The 18,296-nt window shown below is 38.2% G+C and overlaps 1 protein-coding gene across 6 annotated transcripts in view; it reads right to left on the bottom strand.

Annotated features, from left to right (window-relative positions):
* CMSS1 (cms1 ribosomal small subunit homolog) overlaps nucleotides 1-18,296 on the bottom strand; it is a 383,859-nt gene that overhangs the window by 20,261 nt on the left and 345,302 nt on the right. For 4 of the 6 annotated variants that reach the window (XM_025989926.2, XM_072721611.1, XM_072721624.1 and 1 more), the window contains 2 exons: nucleotides 13,123-13,211; nucleotides 148-219 (listed from right to left, as the gene is read on the bottom strand). In XM_025989926.2, coding sequence (XP_025845711.1) covers nucleotides 148-219; nucleotides 13,123-13,211 — 161 coding nt within the window. The remainder of the gene's footprint in view (nucleotides 1-147; nucleotides 220-13,122; nucleotides 13,212-18,296) is intronic. The other 2 variants (XM_072721616.1, XM_072721590.1) reach the window with 1 other exon arrangement.

Raw genomic sequence — 18,296 nt, 5'->3', positions numbered from 1 at the left:
GACCTTAGGAAAGTCACCAAACCTCACTGTATATTATAATCTCTAAAGTGGGAATTACAATAGTTGCCTCATCAATGTATACTATACAGAAATGTGAGGTAAATCACTGGGGATTGTAAGAAAATTTTAAGAAAAGTATTAATATACCTTTCTTCTCCTCTTTGTCTTGGTGGCATCTTCTTTTGTTTCCTTTGGTTTTATCAAGAAACATTCTTTAGGCTGTAAAGAGATACAGATGAGGAAATTTTCATCTTAGCATGATAAGGTGTCAACTCATGGCAGGAACCCCAAAGTACCTAGGCCATACACGTATTCTTCATAGTATCTTGGTAATATACAGACAGTGATGTTGGAAGACCCATAGGCTACCAGGCAGGGACTAGGCTGAGGGAATTTGAAAAAATCAGAAAGTGCAGATGATTTGAGACTGGAAAATCTTTGAACTCAGGTCAAAATGTGTGTTTGAGGGATCCCTGGGTGGCGCAGCGGTTTGGTGCCTGCCTTTGGCCCAGGGCGCGATCCTGGAGACCCGGGATCGAATCCCATGTCGGGCTCCCGGTGCATGGAGCCTGCTTCTCCCTCTGCCTGTGTCTCTGCCTCTCTCTCTCTCTGTATGACTATCATAAATAAATAATAAAAAAATTAAAAAAAAAAAAACAAAAAAAAAAAAACAAAATGTGTGTTTGAAGTGGCGGTGCAGGGTACTAAAGATTGAAGACAGTGGTTAGGTTTGTAAAATACAGGTAGAAATAGATATGATTAAATTAAGCTGTAGTAAGAAAGTTTTTGACTATTGTGACTGGCATTTTCCATGAACTAGCAATGCATGAGCCTGTATTTCCATGTCATTGGTATACTGTTTTGTTATTAACTCCTTTCCTCTTTCAATAAGCATTGAAAAATGGAAGTAGGACCTATTTACTTACACTTTTATAAAACCAGCTACACCAAATGCCTTACTTATCTGTAGTGACTGCAAAATGAATGTTTCTGCTGATGGTCTGACAAAAGTTTCAGCACAATGACATTCTGAGTAATCAATTTTGCCTGTTGCCTTGACCTTCGAATACCCTATCTAGTTTAGTGCTATTTTTACCCTGATGGCTTTTTTTTCAAATGTAGAAAAACAGGAGATTTGGATTAAGACCTTGATTTATAAAATAGAATGCCTTGGATTCCATATTTATTAATCATAAGCAGGAATATAGAATGTTTCCTGTGCTGGTTCTTTTATGCAACATTTTCAAATAAGTTGCCAAGAAAGATATAAAATATGAGTAAAAACTTATTCTGAGTTTTTCCTGGATTAAGTTTCCATTCCAACTAGAAAGTACTCAGTTTAAGCTGGTAAGCTACTAACTAAAACAATCTTGCCTCTACTGGCTCTGTTTTAAATGAATACAGATGAAGCTTTTTATTAAAGTTTGCAGACAGCCTGCAGATTAAGAATGCCTATGCCTTAAAGTCAGATATATACATATATCTATATAATGTAGATCTCTCTATATATCTACAAATTTCTTCAAGACATGGGGTCAGGACCAGCAGTTTCTAGACTCTGTTTCAGTTAGTAGAAAGGCAGATTCAAAGGTTTAGGTTGAAAGTAACATGTGAATCTTGATATTTTAGCCTCTTCTCAGTTAAAACGAAAACCTGCCAAAAGCAATTGCATCATAGCTAAAAAGAAAGATATTATGACCTCTCTTATTTAGAAAGTTAAGCTGTCTTGTGGATGCAGATACATGCCAATTTGATGCTGGTACATGCCAATTAGAAACTGGGCCAAGGCCACTAATATGTCACAGAAGCTGCCAGATGGTCATAAGAGTCCAATTACAGGCCAGGCTAACATTCAGCTCAGCTCATGCTCTTAAGGCAAAGGCCTGGATATGATTAGCAGATCTCTCAAGGCATACTGTAGTATCTTGTCACCAGTATCAAGCTTTTTGGGAATCAGATGTAGCAACCTGTTCCATTTTGTTATTTAGCAAATGAGGGTGCTCTCTAACAGTATGTTCAATGTGCAGGGTTGTATTTATGTTAGGTTTACAAAGTCAATTAACTCTAACATGACATAAATTAAGTCTAGAAATAAGCTTGCTTCTAGGGATATGGACTGTTCAATTCTGGAAGAAAAAATAACATAATTCTAAATCATGCATAGGAAAAAAGAAACATGCTTGGTGAACTGTTTTAGTTAAGACACACTGCATGAGGTTAAATGTTAGGTTCAAATTCTTAGATCATCCTAAAAGAAATACAGTATACTATTTGTTTTCTGGGAGCAGTTACCTTATGTGGTTGAGGTTGGGCACTAGTAAAGAAGGTAAGTTTATGGGGGCAATTTCCATAGAGGGGTGATGGCTTTATGAAGAAGTACAAATCCATTTTGCTAAAAATTCTGAAATTTAGCCAGCTACCTTACAAATACTGATTCTTACCCGAAGAGAAACTAGGTAAAAAGATGCAGAAGACTCAGGCCAGACTAGCTAACCATTTCTGGAAACCAATTTCAACAGTCTGTCTTTGACAGTTGATAAGTAATATTTCTTTACATTAAATCTAGTGATTTTTTAAAGTATAACTTAAATATGTAGTTTAAATATTTAGAAATATATATGAAATAAATTAATCTTTAAGTGAAGAATCTAAGGCATATTCTCAATTCCTTAAAGTGTCAAAAATTATACCCTGAACCATGAAATCAGGATTGAACAATTGTAGTGGAGAGATTTGAACAATATTTTGGAAAATGGAGAATGGTTGAAACTGGATGGAAGTGATTTAGGTAGGTGGAGCTAGCACCTAGGTTTCTGGAGAGGGGGAAGCTAAAAGTAAATGATGTTGATCTATTGGACTCTGAAAGGGTTCAGTAGCTGGAGATACAAGGTACTACATATACAGAAGGGTTTAAAAGAAGGACATTGGTTGAAAGTTTATATTTAGAATGATTAGCCTCCTTCCTACCTCCCACCGGGCTATATATCTCCTGCCCAGGAAGTCAAGCAACTATCTGATTACTGCTTCCTCTCATCTTGCTCTTCCTGGCAGCAGACAGAAGGTTTAGTCTCTGAAGAGAACATGAGGACCAAGGAATCTGGCACAGGGAAGATGGGACAAAGGTTGAGATTCCCTTCCTTTTCCTGTCCCTGTTTCAGAATGTCTTGAGCCAGGCTTATATATTATATGAAGGAGACTACTGAATTTTTTTTCTGGAAAAGTGAATGGACTAAGAAATATCACAAGAGAGTGACATTTGGGGGGCATATTAAATACAGCTTGCTATCCTACTACTCTACTATGAAGTTCACTAATCAACAAGCCTTACAAATACAAAAAAATATTTCATATTTATTTCAGCTTTTTGGTGTCTCTCTTTTTAATATGAATAGACAGCTAAGGTAAGTGTTCAACAGTGAGAGCAAATAAACAACAAAAAGATAAAAGATTCAAAACAATTTTAATTAATATTCTCAGAGAAGGGAAGAATTTCAGTCATGAAACAAAACAACAACAAAAAAGAAAACAAATAAGAAAATTGGAGTAAAACTGTAGGAGGAAAGCTTGAAGATAAAGGAAATTTCCCCAAAAGATGAAAAATGGCAAGAATATTAGATTGAGAATCAGCCTAAGAGATTCAACCTTCCAATTAAAAGTATAACAGAAAAAGAAACCATATAAAGCAGTGGGAAAGGACTGATCAAAGAAATAACACAAGAGAAGCTTCTCAGAACTGAAGGAAACTATCTACAATATGAAACTCTAAATTGAAAACCCATTATGTCTAAAATACAATGAATATGAAAAATATCCAAACTGAAGAGCATCATTGTGAAATTTCAGATCATGGACAAACAAATATGACTAAAAATTTCCAAAAAGAGAAAGAGTAAGTTACAAAATACTAAGAGTCCGGAAAAAGAATTGTGTTGGACCTTGCAACAGCAATAAGGCATGCTAGGACTTAATGGAACAATGCTTCCAAAATTATGAGGAAAATTTATTTGAGAATTAGACTTTTATACCCAGCCAAACTATTGGTCAAGTTAAAAGTTAAATAAAGGTATTTTCAGGTATTTAAGGTCTCAAAAAATTGACTTCCTACCCACCGATACTAGAGGCTGTATTCTAGCAAAATAAAGGGCTAAACCAAGAAAGAGTAAGATATGGGATTCAGCAAATAAGGAAACTAATCCAGAAAAGCATTGAAGGGGCAGTAAAGAGAAATCTCAGTTGCTCAAGACACCAAGAGAATAACCAATTCAGAGTGGAATAGGAGCATAGAGGCCTTCAGGAAAACAGTGAATGATCTATTTGAGCATATGGAAAATATTATTCATGGACAAGTAGAAAAGATGTTGGAATATATGGAAACAATTAATAGTAGGAACACAGCAAGCTAGGCAAATGAAGAAATGAGGCAATTATTAATGCCATGAAAACAAAGAGTTGTATAAGAAAGGAGGAATGATTATAGCATTCTCCCCCTTAGCACTGAACAGTAGTTCCGTGGTCATAATTGTGAGATAGTGACAACTGTTTTAACCAAAATGTGATATTCTGTTAGCAGGAGAATTAGCAGTCAGAGGGGGAATATGGGGGAGATGGAGAGCTGTGTCCTCATATGCTGCCTCAGGAAGTTAAGAGATCATGTCAGGAGCTGATAAATAAAAAAACAGCAATATAAACTATATGTTAGCAAATATGAAAAACAGCTAAAAGCTGATGGTGGTTGCCTCTGAAAAAACCCCTAGGATAAGAGTAGGAAAGGTGATGTTATTTTTTTATGAAAAACTTTTAATGGTGTTTTATTATCACTTCGGTAAAAAAAATTAAATTACCATATTACAACAAAAACAAATATGTTCATTGTAAAAAAAATTAGAACTGGCTTTTTAGTTTCTTTTGGGTTTGGTCAAAAGTTATTTAGTATACACCCATCAAAATGTCTAAAATTAAAAGGCTTATAATTTCAAATATTTACAAGGATATAAAACAACCAAAACTCTTATACATGGATGGTGGGAGTACAAAAATGGTACACTGGTTTTGGAAAAAATCTGTCATTTTTTTTTTTTTTTATTTATGATAGTCACACAGAGAGAGAGAGAGGCAGAGACACAGGCAGAGGGAGAAGCAGGCTCCATGCACCGGGAGCCCGATGTGGGATTCGATCCCGGGTCTCCAGGATCGCGCCCTGGGCCAAAGGCAGGCGCCAAACCGCTGCGCCACCCAGGGATCCCAAATCTGTCATTTTTTATAAAACTAAATAGGAGTCAACAATCCTACTCCTATGCATTTACTCAAGAGAAATAAAAATATGTGTTCACAAAAAGACTGTATATTAATGTTCAAAGCAGATTTATTAATAATAGGCCCAAACAGTAAGTAGCCCCAGGTATCCATCAATAGAAAAATAGAAAGTGTGGAGTATTCATATAATTGAATATTAAGAAGTGTTATGAACTGAATTGTAACCCCCTCCGTCCCATTAATATTTTGAGGCCACAATCTCCAATGTGATTATATTTGGAGATGGGGAATTTAAAGAGGTAATAAACGCTAAAGGAGGTTCTAATGGTGGGGTCCTAACCCAATAGGATGGGTGTTCTTATATGAGAAGGAATAAACACCAAGGAGACACACATAGGGAAAAGACCATGTGAGGATACACTGAGAAAAGTGATCATCTACAAGCCAAGGAGAGGGGCCTCAGGAGAAACCAGACCTGTTGACCCTTTGATCTTGGACTTCCTGGCTCCAGAACTGTGAGAAATAAATTTCTATTGTTTAAGCCTCCCAGTCTGTGGTATTTTGTTATGGCAGCCCTAGCAGACTAATATACTCAGCAATTAAAAAAAATGAACCACTATACATCAGCATGGATGAATCTAAAAAACACTGCACTGAATAAAAGTTTGAACAAAAGAGCATATCCTATATGATTTCATATACATGATATCAGAACAGTGGCAGGCCCTGGGGCATGAAGGTTGGAAAGTGATTCAGAGGTGGCATGAAAGGATTTTGGGGTGATAGTAATGAGGTGATAGTAATGTTTTTTAAACTGTAGGGATTTGTGTTACAAAATTGTATGAATTTGTTAAAACTCTGTGAATGGTACCTGTGACATTTATGCATTTGATTGTATGTTAACTTTATCTCCAAAGGAAAAAAGAAGATCTTTAAATACTGAATTAAAGTTAGTGATTTACATGTGGAAGTGTTTGAGAGGAGTCCACTGACTTTACCAATTACTTTGAAATGTATCAAAAAGTAGGTGATTGATGGATGAATAGCATCTCTGAGCACAATGTTTGTAAAATTTTGTACTTTGAGGTCACTGAGGGTGAGGGCCTGAAGAAAGTGAAGAAAATCTTATAGGAAACTGGAGGAAGAGAATCTTTGTTATGTTGTGGTACAACGTTTAGCAATACTGTTTTCTGTAGTTATGTGGAAAATAGAAATGTGTCTAATGGATCCAGCAAAGGAGATCTAATGGATTCAACAAAGGAGATCCAAATAGTATGTAAGGTTTCACCTAATTTCTTCTGTGGCTCATAGTGAAATGGAAAAGGAAGAAGTTAAATTGAAAGGACTATCAAAGAAGTCAAGGTATATGAGTACAAATCCATTAAGACCTCAGAAAGAACAAAGGTGGTACCTCAGAGTACTATTCAGTCACATAAAAGCTCTTTAAAGAAATTAAAATTGTGTCTCACAGATTCTCTCAAATATGCCTCTAGGAAGCTTCAGTTGTCCCTCAGTTGTCTAAGCAGGGGCCCACAGAAAAGAAAGTTTACTGGAAAAGATTTGTGGTTGTGATTTCTGCTCAATGGAGTAAACCATAAGAAGAACCACAAGAAGACCTACAAAATTCTTAAAGGCGTTATATATTCAGAAATATATCTCTAGTTTGAGCTGAGAAGGTGAGAGGTGGAATAAAATGAGGCAAGGTCTTTGAACCCTGAGAATTCTACTGTCAAGAAGCAGGCTGAAAGAACTTTTTAATTGCAAATACATGCTACCTTCCATTAAAAAAAAAAAAAAAGGGACACCTGTGTGGGTCAGCAGTTGGGTGGCTGATTTCAGTTCCGGCTGTGACCCTGGGATTCCGGGTCGAGTCCCGCATCCGGCTCCTGTGAGGGGCCTGCTTCTCTCTCTGCCTGCGTCTCTGCCTCTCTCTCTGTCTCTCATGAATAAAAAAATAAATCTTAAAGACAAAATAAAGGGAAGGAGGACTCAGAGGGCAACACAAGGAACCCCAAAAGTAGAGCTGAGAATCACAGAAGAACCTTAGGAACCTGGGCTTTAAGACTTAATAAAGAAACTCCCAACACTTTCAAAAGCTGTGAGACCAGTGACTCCTTGTGCCAAATACTTGAATAGAAATGTCTATGAAGGTTATTCCATGCTTGTATTTCTTTTCTTTTGTTGAGAAGAAATGTACTTAAGGTACTAAACCTGAGGACCCTCAAATGTCCCTGAACCTGATTTACATAATGAAATTCTAGACACTGAGCTTATGCTGTAAAGGGAATGGACTTTTGCTTTCCTTGTGAGGGGTGAACATATGCACAGAGGAGGGATATAAATCACAGTGGCCAGAGGTCAGACCAAGGAAGCCAGAGTCCAAGAGAGCTACCAATCATCTCCAGGTATTCATTCCCACATTTTGAATAACTGACTTAATTCTTTTCTTTTTCTTTCTTTCTGTTTTTTTTTTTTTTTTTTAAAGATTTATTTATTTGTGAGAGAGAGAAAGAAAGAGACAGAAGGGGCAGAGGGAGAGGCAAAGAGAAACTTAAGCTAATGCTGTGCTGAGCAAGGAACCTGATGTAGGGCCTGATCCCAGACCGGGAGATTAAGATCCGACATGAAACTGAGAGTTGGATGCTTAACCGACTGTGCCACCCAGGTGCCCCTACTGACTTGATTCTACCAGAGTAATGCAGAAATGATTACATGCCAGCTTGGAGATTATGTTATAAAAAGACTGGTTTCTGTCTTATGTAGCTCTTACTTTCTTCTGCTTAGGGTCACTTAGCCTGAGGAAAGCCAGAGGCAAGGTGAAGCAGCCCTGTGGAGAGGCTCACATGGTCAGGAACTGAGGCCTGCCAATAAGGAGGTCAAGTCCTCCAACTCCAGCCCACAGTTTGGCACCTGATAAGAGACATATAGCCAGAGGCACCAAGCTAAGCCATGCCTGTGAGATGAGAGAAAATATGAGATAAATACTTTTTTTGTTTTAAGCTATTAGCATCTGTGTTTGTTATGCAACAATAGATTAATACAGAGAGGAACAGAATTGAGACAGCAGTATGGAAAGGAAGAAGGTAAATCAGTGAGTGGGTAGGACATAGTCCTTTTTAAAAATGGCATGAATGATCTTGTTTTTAAAAGATTTTATTTATTTTATACAGAAAAAGAGAGCATGAGTGAGCATGAGTAGGGGGAGAATCTTCAGACTCCTCACTGAGTGAGGAGCCCGATGTGGGGGTTCAGTTTCACAACACTAAGCTCATGACCTGAGCTGAAATCAAGAGTCAGATGCTAAATTGACTGGAGCCTGTCCCAAGAACAATCTTGAAGATGAAGAGTGGGAAAGAGATGAAATGATCAATGCTCAAATAAATAAATATTAAGAAAATATAACAGTTGAGAAAGGTGAGTAAAGAAGGAAAGGGATAAGCACTTTTACTAAAGAGTCTTTTATGATCTGAAGAGTTAAGCAAAAGGCTACCTTAAAAAAATAGATGTCCAGCGTGGTCTCTGAGGGAAGAGGATGGGTCATGGAACCACGGCGATTGACATCATGGAGGCATCAATGCAAAGTCACAAAACCCCTCATAAGGAATTATATTCTGGGAACCATAATTACAAAGTCACTAGGGTTGGCTCTGAAGTGACTGGTGTTGAGGAGAGAAGAGGGTGATGCAATCTCTACAAGTAGGGGAATTCATCATTTTTTTGGAAGCAATATCTGGAAAAAAAGAAGCATTGGCAATCTTTATACTTACATTATGAAGGAGGCCAAGGATGATTATTTAGATGTGAAATGGTTGCTACAGATGATGTAGTTGCATGGGTAAAAAAACTTTTATAAAGTTATAAATCTGCTGCTTGAAATACTGGACAGATGGGAGGCATGGACTCAGTAATAAAATGTGAGGCTCAGCTATGGTAAAGGAGGGAATACCATCTAACTCAACACATATTCTTACCTGTTGATATTTAAGCCTAAACATAGATTAAAGGATTAAAGTTGGCAGTTTATTGCCAGGAAATTCCTATACAAGTATAAAAAAAAAAAACTCTTAAAGAACAGTAAAGCAGGGCACCTGCATGGCTCAGTTGGTTAAGCATCTGCCTTTGACTCAGGTCATGATCTTAGGGTCATGGGATTGAACCCTGTATTGGGCTCCCTGCTCAGTGTGGAGTCTGCTTCTTCCTTTAACCTCTGTACCCCCCACCACTTGTGCATGTGTGCTCTCTCTCTCTCAAAAAAAAGAAAAAAAAAAAAAAAAAAAGAATAGCAAAGCAACAAAATATTTGAAAAAAATTCAAAACTTAAATATAGCACAAAATACTTTTTAAAAAAGATTTTATTTATTCATGAGAGAGAGAGAGGCAGAGACATAGGCACAAGGAGAAGCAGGCTCCCTGTGGGGAGCCCGATGCGAAACTCGATCCCAGGACCCTAGGATCATGACCTGAGCTAAAGGCGGATGCTCAACCGCTGTGCCACCCAGGTGCTCTTCTTTTGTTTTGATCCAGAGAAAAAAATTTAATAGTTACTATTAAAAAACAAATACCCTGTTACATCTGTCAAAGGACTCAAGTGCCTAGCGTTGTGCTAGGTTCTGTAGTGAACACAAAAGAAACCCTGGCCCCCAAGGCACTTATGAACTAGTTGGAGACTCAAGGTCTATATATGTGAACAACTCTAGAAGGATTCAAGAAAGGTCAGTCTGCCCATAAGGAGGTCAGCCTTGGGGTGGTGAGATGATTTCCAGAGGGAGAGAAGGGTAGCTGTAGAGAGAGAGAGGATGGGAGCCCACAGAGCAAGAGCAAGAGGGGCTGTTTGGGCAGTCAGGGGCAGTGGAAGAGAGATCCCTCTCAATCAAGGAGGGGGCTGGAAGAGGGACCCTGAGTCATCAGAGTCTAAGAGACTCCTGTGGGTAGTAGATGGCTTGTAAGTGGAGACACAAAGAGCTGAGATGGGAGGAGTGGTGAGAAAACGAGGATCTTGGTATAGATATCCATTCTTTCATTGCACAAATAATAAGTGCCAATTTGGGGTGAGGGTCTATGCTAGGTGGTGCTGTGGAGATGCACACCAGGAGCTAGATGCAGAGCACTCCTATGAGGCAGTGGCCATAAGATTTCCCTGTGAGTTCCCTGGCCAGAGCAATTAGGACAGACTTGGAGAAAGGCGTCAATGTATTCTGTTTACCTAAGACTTGGATTCTTTAAGATAATTTGGTAGTGAATGAAATTAGAGCAAGAGGAAGGTGGTTAAAACGGGCAGTACAATTTTAAGCTTTCATAATTTTTTTTCTTGGCAGAAAGTAGCAATGGCATGACCAACAAAGCACATGAGGACATGGTGAATTTGATTTTCATAAATTGAAAGAGAAGGGACAGGTGAAAAAGGGACCAGTGAAAAGCATCCTCAGCACCTGGCTCACAGCCAGCCATCCCAGAACCCATCTCTGTGAGCCTCAGGTAATTTGTAAAATGGGGTACTCCCTACCTCACAGTACATAGGGTATCCCCTACTTCATAGGACCATTTGAGTCATGGTGTCTTGCACAGTGCATGTGGTGAGTGCTCAATAAATGGTCTTTATTATTGTTGAAACCTAGGTTGGCAAAAGATAGGTGAATGCTCACAGAAATGGGGAATGTATTTCACTTTCTCCTTTCCCACTTTTCCTATTCTTCCTATGATTCCCTGACATTTATCTAACTTGATGGTTGTGGGAATAGAAGAGCCAAGGAGGGAGCTTAAAAAAGGTGGAAGTTTAGCAATGTATCTAAAAAGGTAATAAGAAGAAGTAAAGGTAGATACTTGGGCAAATTTAGTTTTTCTGTAGTGAGTCTTGAAAAAGATGAGAAACTAGCAGGAAGAAAATTAAGAAAGAAAGTAAAAAGAAAGTCAGTGGGGGTCTAAAGAAAGATATTTGGAAACAAGTTCTGCAGGTGAGTACTACAGAGGCAAAGGTCAAAGAAGGCATGACTATGGTGTGGTCAGCAGGATAAGCTAAGGTAAGATTAAACTCCACCTTGGTGAAATAAATCAAAAGATTAAAGATGTTAACCTGTAATCCTCTGAAGGAATGGTTGAAACTAAAATGGAGGAGGGAGTCTGGGAAGGTGGCAGTAAGAAATCACTTCATCCCATGGATATACCCCCAAATAGCAGCCACATCAGTGCAATGAACACAGAAAATGACCCAAAGAAAGATTAAAATAATATCGTACATCTTTTCTGACTACAATGGTATGAAACCAGAAAACAAACACAAGAAAAAATCTGTCTACCCTTATGTTTACTGCAGCACTATGTATAATAGCCAAGAGTGGAAGCAACTCAAGTGTCCATCCATAGATGAAGGGAAAAAGATGTCATACACACACATACCCTGAAATATTATTCAGCCACAAAAAAAAAAAAAAAAAAAAGAAATCGTGTCCTTTGTAACAACATGGATGGACCTGGAGGTATAACGCTAAGTGAAACAAGTCAGTCAGAGAAAGAAAAATGCCATATGTTTTCACTCATATATAGAATTTAAGAAACAAAACAAAGGAACAAAAGGAAAAGAAAGACACATGACGGCTATATAACATGCTACTAAAAAAAGGATACAAACCAAAAAACAGACTCTCAACTACAGAGAACAAACTGTTGGTTGCCAAAGGCGAGGTGGGTAGGGATGGGTGAAATAGGTAAAGGGGATTAAGAGTACCCTTATGATGGTGAGCAGTAAGTAATCCATAGAATTGTTGAATCACTATATTGTACACAGGAAATTAATATAATCCTGTATGTTAATTATAGTTGGGTAAAAAAAGTAAAATAAAATAATAGCAAAAAGAAAAAACAAAAGCTAAATCTGATATAGGGCCTTGGACAAAAATATTTAATGGCTGGAGAGAAAACGTCAATGATTACATATTAAGTATGTATATCTTCTGTATTCCCCCATCCCGCTAGAAAAAAATAACAAAACAAAAAAGATGAAGTGTCATTTACTATAATAATGATCACTTTGGTGCTTACTCTTTGCCAACCTCTGTTTGAAGTGCTTAACAAGTATCAGCTATTTAATCTCTACCAAAACTCTGTGAGGAAAATATACTTACTATCACCATTTTACCAATAGGGGGACTGAGGTACAGAGTTTAGCTTGCTCAAGGTCATATACCTTGTAGGTAAACTGACTCTCACAATTATCCTGGGCCTGGTTACAAACTGGAGAGCATCACCCTCTTGTGGAATGAGTTTAGAGCTACTTAAAATAATGATAAGACCACAAATCATTGCTATGAAGTAGATGATAATTTTAGTCTGGCAAGAGATGATCCTTCAAAAAAAAATCACACATGGTTACCAACCAGGTTTGAGGGCCACAAAATGTGAAAAAGCTGCAAATGGATGTGAAGTAAAATATATCAAATGACCACTGTTGGTAATATCAGGGTAGAAATCCCCTGATAAATATTCATGCAGTGGACCATGACGCTAGGTAGACATGAGACCTGGGGAGCCTACTGGCAGCATGGCAGAGAGGTCATCTTACACATTTTTATGCTGTTTGTCTTTTCCTAGGAACTGCACTGAAAAGAGTACTACTGGATCCTTGGTAAAAATGTGGTACAAGAATCTAAGACATAATCATTGTAAAATACATTTATGTTGTAAAAAAAAATATTAGGGGGAAAATAGACCTTGCTTGTTTATCATTAACGAAGCACGGTGTTTTCTAAGGCAAAGAAGATAAACATTTTCCTCAAATTTCACCAACAACTGATGTTAAAGAACAGGGCATGTTGTAGAGAGGCAGAAGATGCTGATTCCAGAGTCTAACAGTTGTGACTCCTATAGTACTGTCACCTGTTTGGTTTTCTTTGACTGGGCAGGAACTGGAGCGGTCTCCTGCTGTATCATTTCTGTGTCTCCTCCTCCTTCACCATCTGATGCTTCTAGGAAATATAAAGTTTAAAAATTAGAAAAGCATCTCTCTTTCCTTTTTCCATTGCTAGTGCAATCTTGGTACCACCTTTTTAGAAGGTTCTATCCCTTGACTCAGTAATTCTACTTCTAAGTAGTTGAATTCATGGAAACGACCCAAAATATAAAGATTTAAGCACCAAGATGTCAGTCTTATTCATAAAACTGCAAAACTCAAAATTATCTAGATGTCTAACTTTTGAGAATGTTTAATTATGGTGCACTTACATCGATGTTACTGATACTGAAATTTCTTTTTAGAGGGGTAAAGCAATTTGCCCCAGGTCACACGGCTGGGAACCCAGATCTGTTTTGAGTCCAAAGTCTTCTCCACAAATAATACTGCCTGCCCTGAAAAACTGTAGCTCTTGACACCTGGGTGATAGCCCGAGGGGGAATGTTAAGAGACCGTGGCAAAGAGATTATAAATCATGAAAAATATTTATTTTGAATTTGTAAAATCATTTAACAATGGAAAAAATATATTCATACTCTTAGAATCAGGAAAAATAAAAGTTTCAACAGTTTTTCTGTTTATAAAGCTCTACTGAAGAAACACAGCATTCATAGTCTCTTACTTCCCATAATGCCATACTGCCTTCTGGATTTTAGTGGTTGTTTTCACTTCCTTTTTTTTAAAGATCTTATTTATTTCTTTATTTGAAAAAGATAAGAGAGGGAGGGAATAAGAGAGGGATAGAGAGAGAGAGAGAAGAGAGGGAGAGTGAGAGACAGAAGTAGACTCCCTGCTGAGGAGGGAGACCGATGTAGGGCTCCATCCCAGGACCCTGGGATCATTGACCTGAGCCCAAGGCAGATGCTTAACCAAGTGAGCCACGAAGGTGCCTCTAGTGGTTGCTCTCTTTATTTATTTTTGCTTTAAATCTCTACTGCGAGGTGTTTTTTTTTTTTCTTTTAATTTAAATTTTTGTCAGTGAACATACTATGCAATATCAGTTTCTGGAACAGAATTCAATCATTCATCACTTATATACAACACCCAGCACTCATCACAAGTGCCCTCCTTAATACGCATCCCTCATCTAGCCCATCTCTCACTCAATTTGTCCCCATCAACCCTGTTTGTTCTCTATAGTTAAGAATCTCCTATGGTTTATTTCCCTTCCCCCTTTTTTCTTTCCCCCCTTCCTATATGTTTATCTGTTTTTTTTCTTAAATTACATATGTGATTGAGATCATATGGTATTTGTCTTTCTCTGACATTTTGCTTATTAGCATAATACATAGCTCCAGCCATTTTGTTGTAATTGGCAAGATTTCATTTTTTGATGGTTAAGTAGTATTCTAGGGTGTGTGTTATATCACCTCTTCTTTATCCATTCATCAGCTAATGGACACTTAGGCTCTCTCCATAGTTTGGCTATTGTTGATAATCCTGCTATAAACATCGGGATGCATGTACCCCTTGAATCTTTATTTTTGTGTCCTTTGGGTAAATACCTAGTAGTGCAACTGCTGGATCACAGGGTAGCTCTATTTTTAACTTTCTGAGGAACCTCCATACTGTTCTCCAGAGTGGATGCACCAGTTTGCGTTCCTACCAGCAGTGTAAGAGGGCTCCCCTTTATCCTCATCCTCATCAACACCTATTGTTTCATATGTTGTTAATTTTAGCCATTATGATAAGTCTAAGTTGGTATCTCATAGTGGTTTTGATTTGTGTTTCCCCGATGATGAGTGATGTTGAGCATCTTTTCATGTGTCTCTTGGCCATCTGGACGTCTTCTTTGGAAAGGTGTCTATTCATGTCTTCTGCCCATTTCTTAACTGGATTATTTTTCGGGTGTTGGGTTTAATAAATTGTTTATAGATTTTGGATGCAAACCCTTTATGCGATATGTCATTTGCATTTATCTCTCCCATTCTGTAGGCTGCCTTTGCTGTTTCCTTCACTGTGCAGAAGCTGAAGCTTTTTAGCTTGATGAAGTCCCAATAGCTCATTTTTGCTTTTCTTTCTCTTGCCCCCGGCAATGTGTCTAGAAAGAAGCTGCTACTGTCATGGTCAAAGAGGCTTCTGCCTGTGTTCTCCTCTAGAATTTTGATGATTTCCTGTCTCACATTTAGGTCTTTCATCTATTTTGAATTTATTTTTGTGTATGGTGTAAGAAAGAGGTTCAGTTTCATTCTTCTTGTATGTTGCTGTCCAGTTCTCCCAACAAGTCGTTACTCTCTTTAAACACATTTTTGAATCTTTAAAAGGTCTTTACTCGTTCTCTTTGAATTTCTCTCTATATAACAATGTCAGTCCAAAATGTGAATTTGTAAGCAATCTTGGTCAGAATTCATATTTAGGTCCAAATGAACCAATCTGGTAATCCTGTGCTTTTATTTATTTATTATTTTTAAAAATGGTTAAAGATTTTATTTATCTGAGAGAGAGAAAGAGTGCACATGTGCAGAGAGGAGGGGCAGAGGGAGAGGGAGAGGCAGACCTCTACTGAGCAGAGAGCCCGAAGTGGGGCTTCATCCCAGGACCCTGGAATCAAGATCTGAGCTGAAGGCAGAGGCTTAACCAACTGAGCCACCCAGGCACCCCACTGTGGTTTTAAATGTTTGCATACTGTGGTATTTAATTTTATGTGTCATCTTGGTTGGGTCACAGGGTACCCAGATATTTGGTGAAACATTATTCTGGGTGTTTTTGGATGAGATGAACATTTGTTTTGTTTTGTTTTGTTTGTTTGATTTACTTACTTATTTTATTTTGGTATTTTTTTTTTTTTTATTGGAGTTCAATTTGCCAAAATATAGTATAACACCCAGTGCTTATCCCGTCAAATGCCCAACCTCAGATTAACATTTGAATGGTAGACTGAATAAAGCAGATTGCCTTCCCTCATGTGGGTGGGCCTCATTAGATGATGACCTGAATAGAACAAAAAAGCAAAAAGGCTGACCCTCTGCTGAGTAAGAGAATTTTTTCTGCCTTGGACTTGAACTGCAACATCAGCTCTTCCTGCATTGACAGCCTGCCAGCCTTCAGACTAGAACTACACCATCAGCTGTCCTGGTTCTCAGGCCTTGTGATTAGGATTGAGGAACCTGGGTTCCAGTTTGCCAATTCACACTGCAGATGCTGGGACTTGCCAGCGTCAAAGAGTGCATAGGCCAATTCCTTATTTTATATATGGACAGATACAGATATATAGATATAAATATGTATCTCCTATTAGTTCTGTTTATCTAGAGAACCCTGATTAAGACATGTACTTTTATCTGTATAGCATAAAAAAAAAAAAAAAGATTCTTCCTATGGAGTAATAGCAGGTAGATTAACAGGTAGATTAACATAATAATTTTAAATGATTATATTGGCATTAAAAGTATTTATGGAACGTCTGCTTTTGGAAAGATACTACTAGTAGTACTAGTAATAGTTGTAGTATTTTTCCCTATTCCTCATGCTGTGTACGGCTAAAAATCCTGGACCTTATAAATAAAACAAACATAGGCAGTCTCTGAAAGATAGAGAGAAGTAGGCACTTTGGGACTTTGAGGTATAAGGGACAACATATCAGTTAGCTCCATGGGTTTTCTTTTTGCTTTATTATCTCAGGCTTGGGGTTAAAGAAGTCAGTAACTTGGAAATGCCAATGGGGGCAGACCAAAAAAGCCCCAATGAACGGCTGTTCTATTTAACAAAATGACCAGGGAAGAGGCAACCTAGCAAGACTAAAAATGTTTAGATAATAACTATTTGGGGACACCTGGGTAGCTCAGTGTTTGAGTGTCTGCCTTTGGCTCAGGGCATGATCCTGGATTTCCGGGATCTAGTCCCGCATCATGCTCCTTGCATGGAGCCTGCTTCTCCTTGCTCTGCCTATGTCTCTGCCTCTCTCTCTTTCTCTCCGTGTGTCTCTCATGAATAAATAAATAAAATCTTAAAAAAAAAGATAACTATTTGACTCCAAGCACTAAAAAACTGGCCCTGCCCCCAGTAGCAGAGGCTGAGTGGGGAGCCCAGACTTCCACCCTTGTCAGGCTGTGATGAGGCACCTCAACTCTTCCTCCACCTCCCACCAGAGTGGTATCAGAGATGATCAAGCAGGGATTTAACTCCCAAAGGGAATTTCATCCCTTAAAGGTAATAACAAATCTCTATTCTCCCCCTCCCATCATTACCACTACCATTGCAGTATCAATAGAGACCACATGGTAAGCCTTGAATTCCATCTCCTCTGGGCAATAATGAAGTGTACTGCTCTCTCCCTGCTAAGATAGTGTTACAGGAGGGCTAGTAGAGAGTCATCACTTTCCATTTTGCCCAGTGGTAAAAAGGCTGCACTTACCCTAGTGTTTTTTTTTTTTAAGGTTATATTTATTTATTTATGAGAGACACAGACAGAGATGCAGAGACATAGGCAGAGGGAAAAGCAGGCTCCCTATGGGGAGCCCAATGTGGGACTCCATCCCAGGACCCAGGATCAGGACCTGAACCAAAGGCTCAGTTCAACCACTGAGCCACTCTGGTGACCCTACCCTAGTGGTTTTAGAAATCACTTAAGATGCCATACAACGGGATATAATAAAAAACACTGAGATAAATCAAAATAGAATTCTAAAAATGTTCAAGTAACCCACAGGAAGGTAGGAAAGAGAAAATAGAAACAACACACAGAAAAAAAAAAAAGAATAAAATGGTAGATTTAAACCCTTACATATTAATAATTACATTAAATGTAAATGGCCTAAAATGCAAATTTAAAGTAGAGATTGACAGAGATTAGAAAACATGACCTAACTATATGCTATTTACAAGAAACTTGCCTCAACTATAATAGCATACTAAGTTGAACACAAAATGATGGAAAAAGTATAACATATAAATATTTTTTAAAAGATTTTATTTATTTGAGAGGGAGAGAGAGCGAGGGTGAGAAAGAGAGAGAGAGAGAGAGAGCACAAGCAGGGGAGAGGAGCTGAAGGAGAGGGAGAAGCAGGCTACCCACTGAGCAGGGAGCCCCAAGTGGGGCTCCATCCCAGGACTCTGGAATCATGACCTGAGCTGAAAGCAGACACTTAACTGACTGAGCTCC

Source organism: Vulpes vulpes, chromosome 1 (genome assembly GCF_048418805.1).
Source record: "Vulpes vulpes isolate BD-2025 chromosome 1, VulVul3, whole genome shotgun sequence".
NCBI lineage: Eukaryota > Metazoa > Chordata > Mammalia > Carnivora > Canidae > Vulpes > Vulpes vulpes.
The sequence above is the reverse complement of the archived record's forward strand: the minus strand, read 5'-3'. Positions and strand labels throughout refer to the sequence as shown.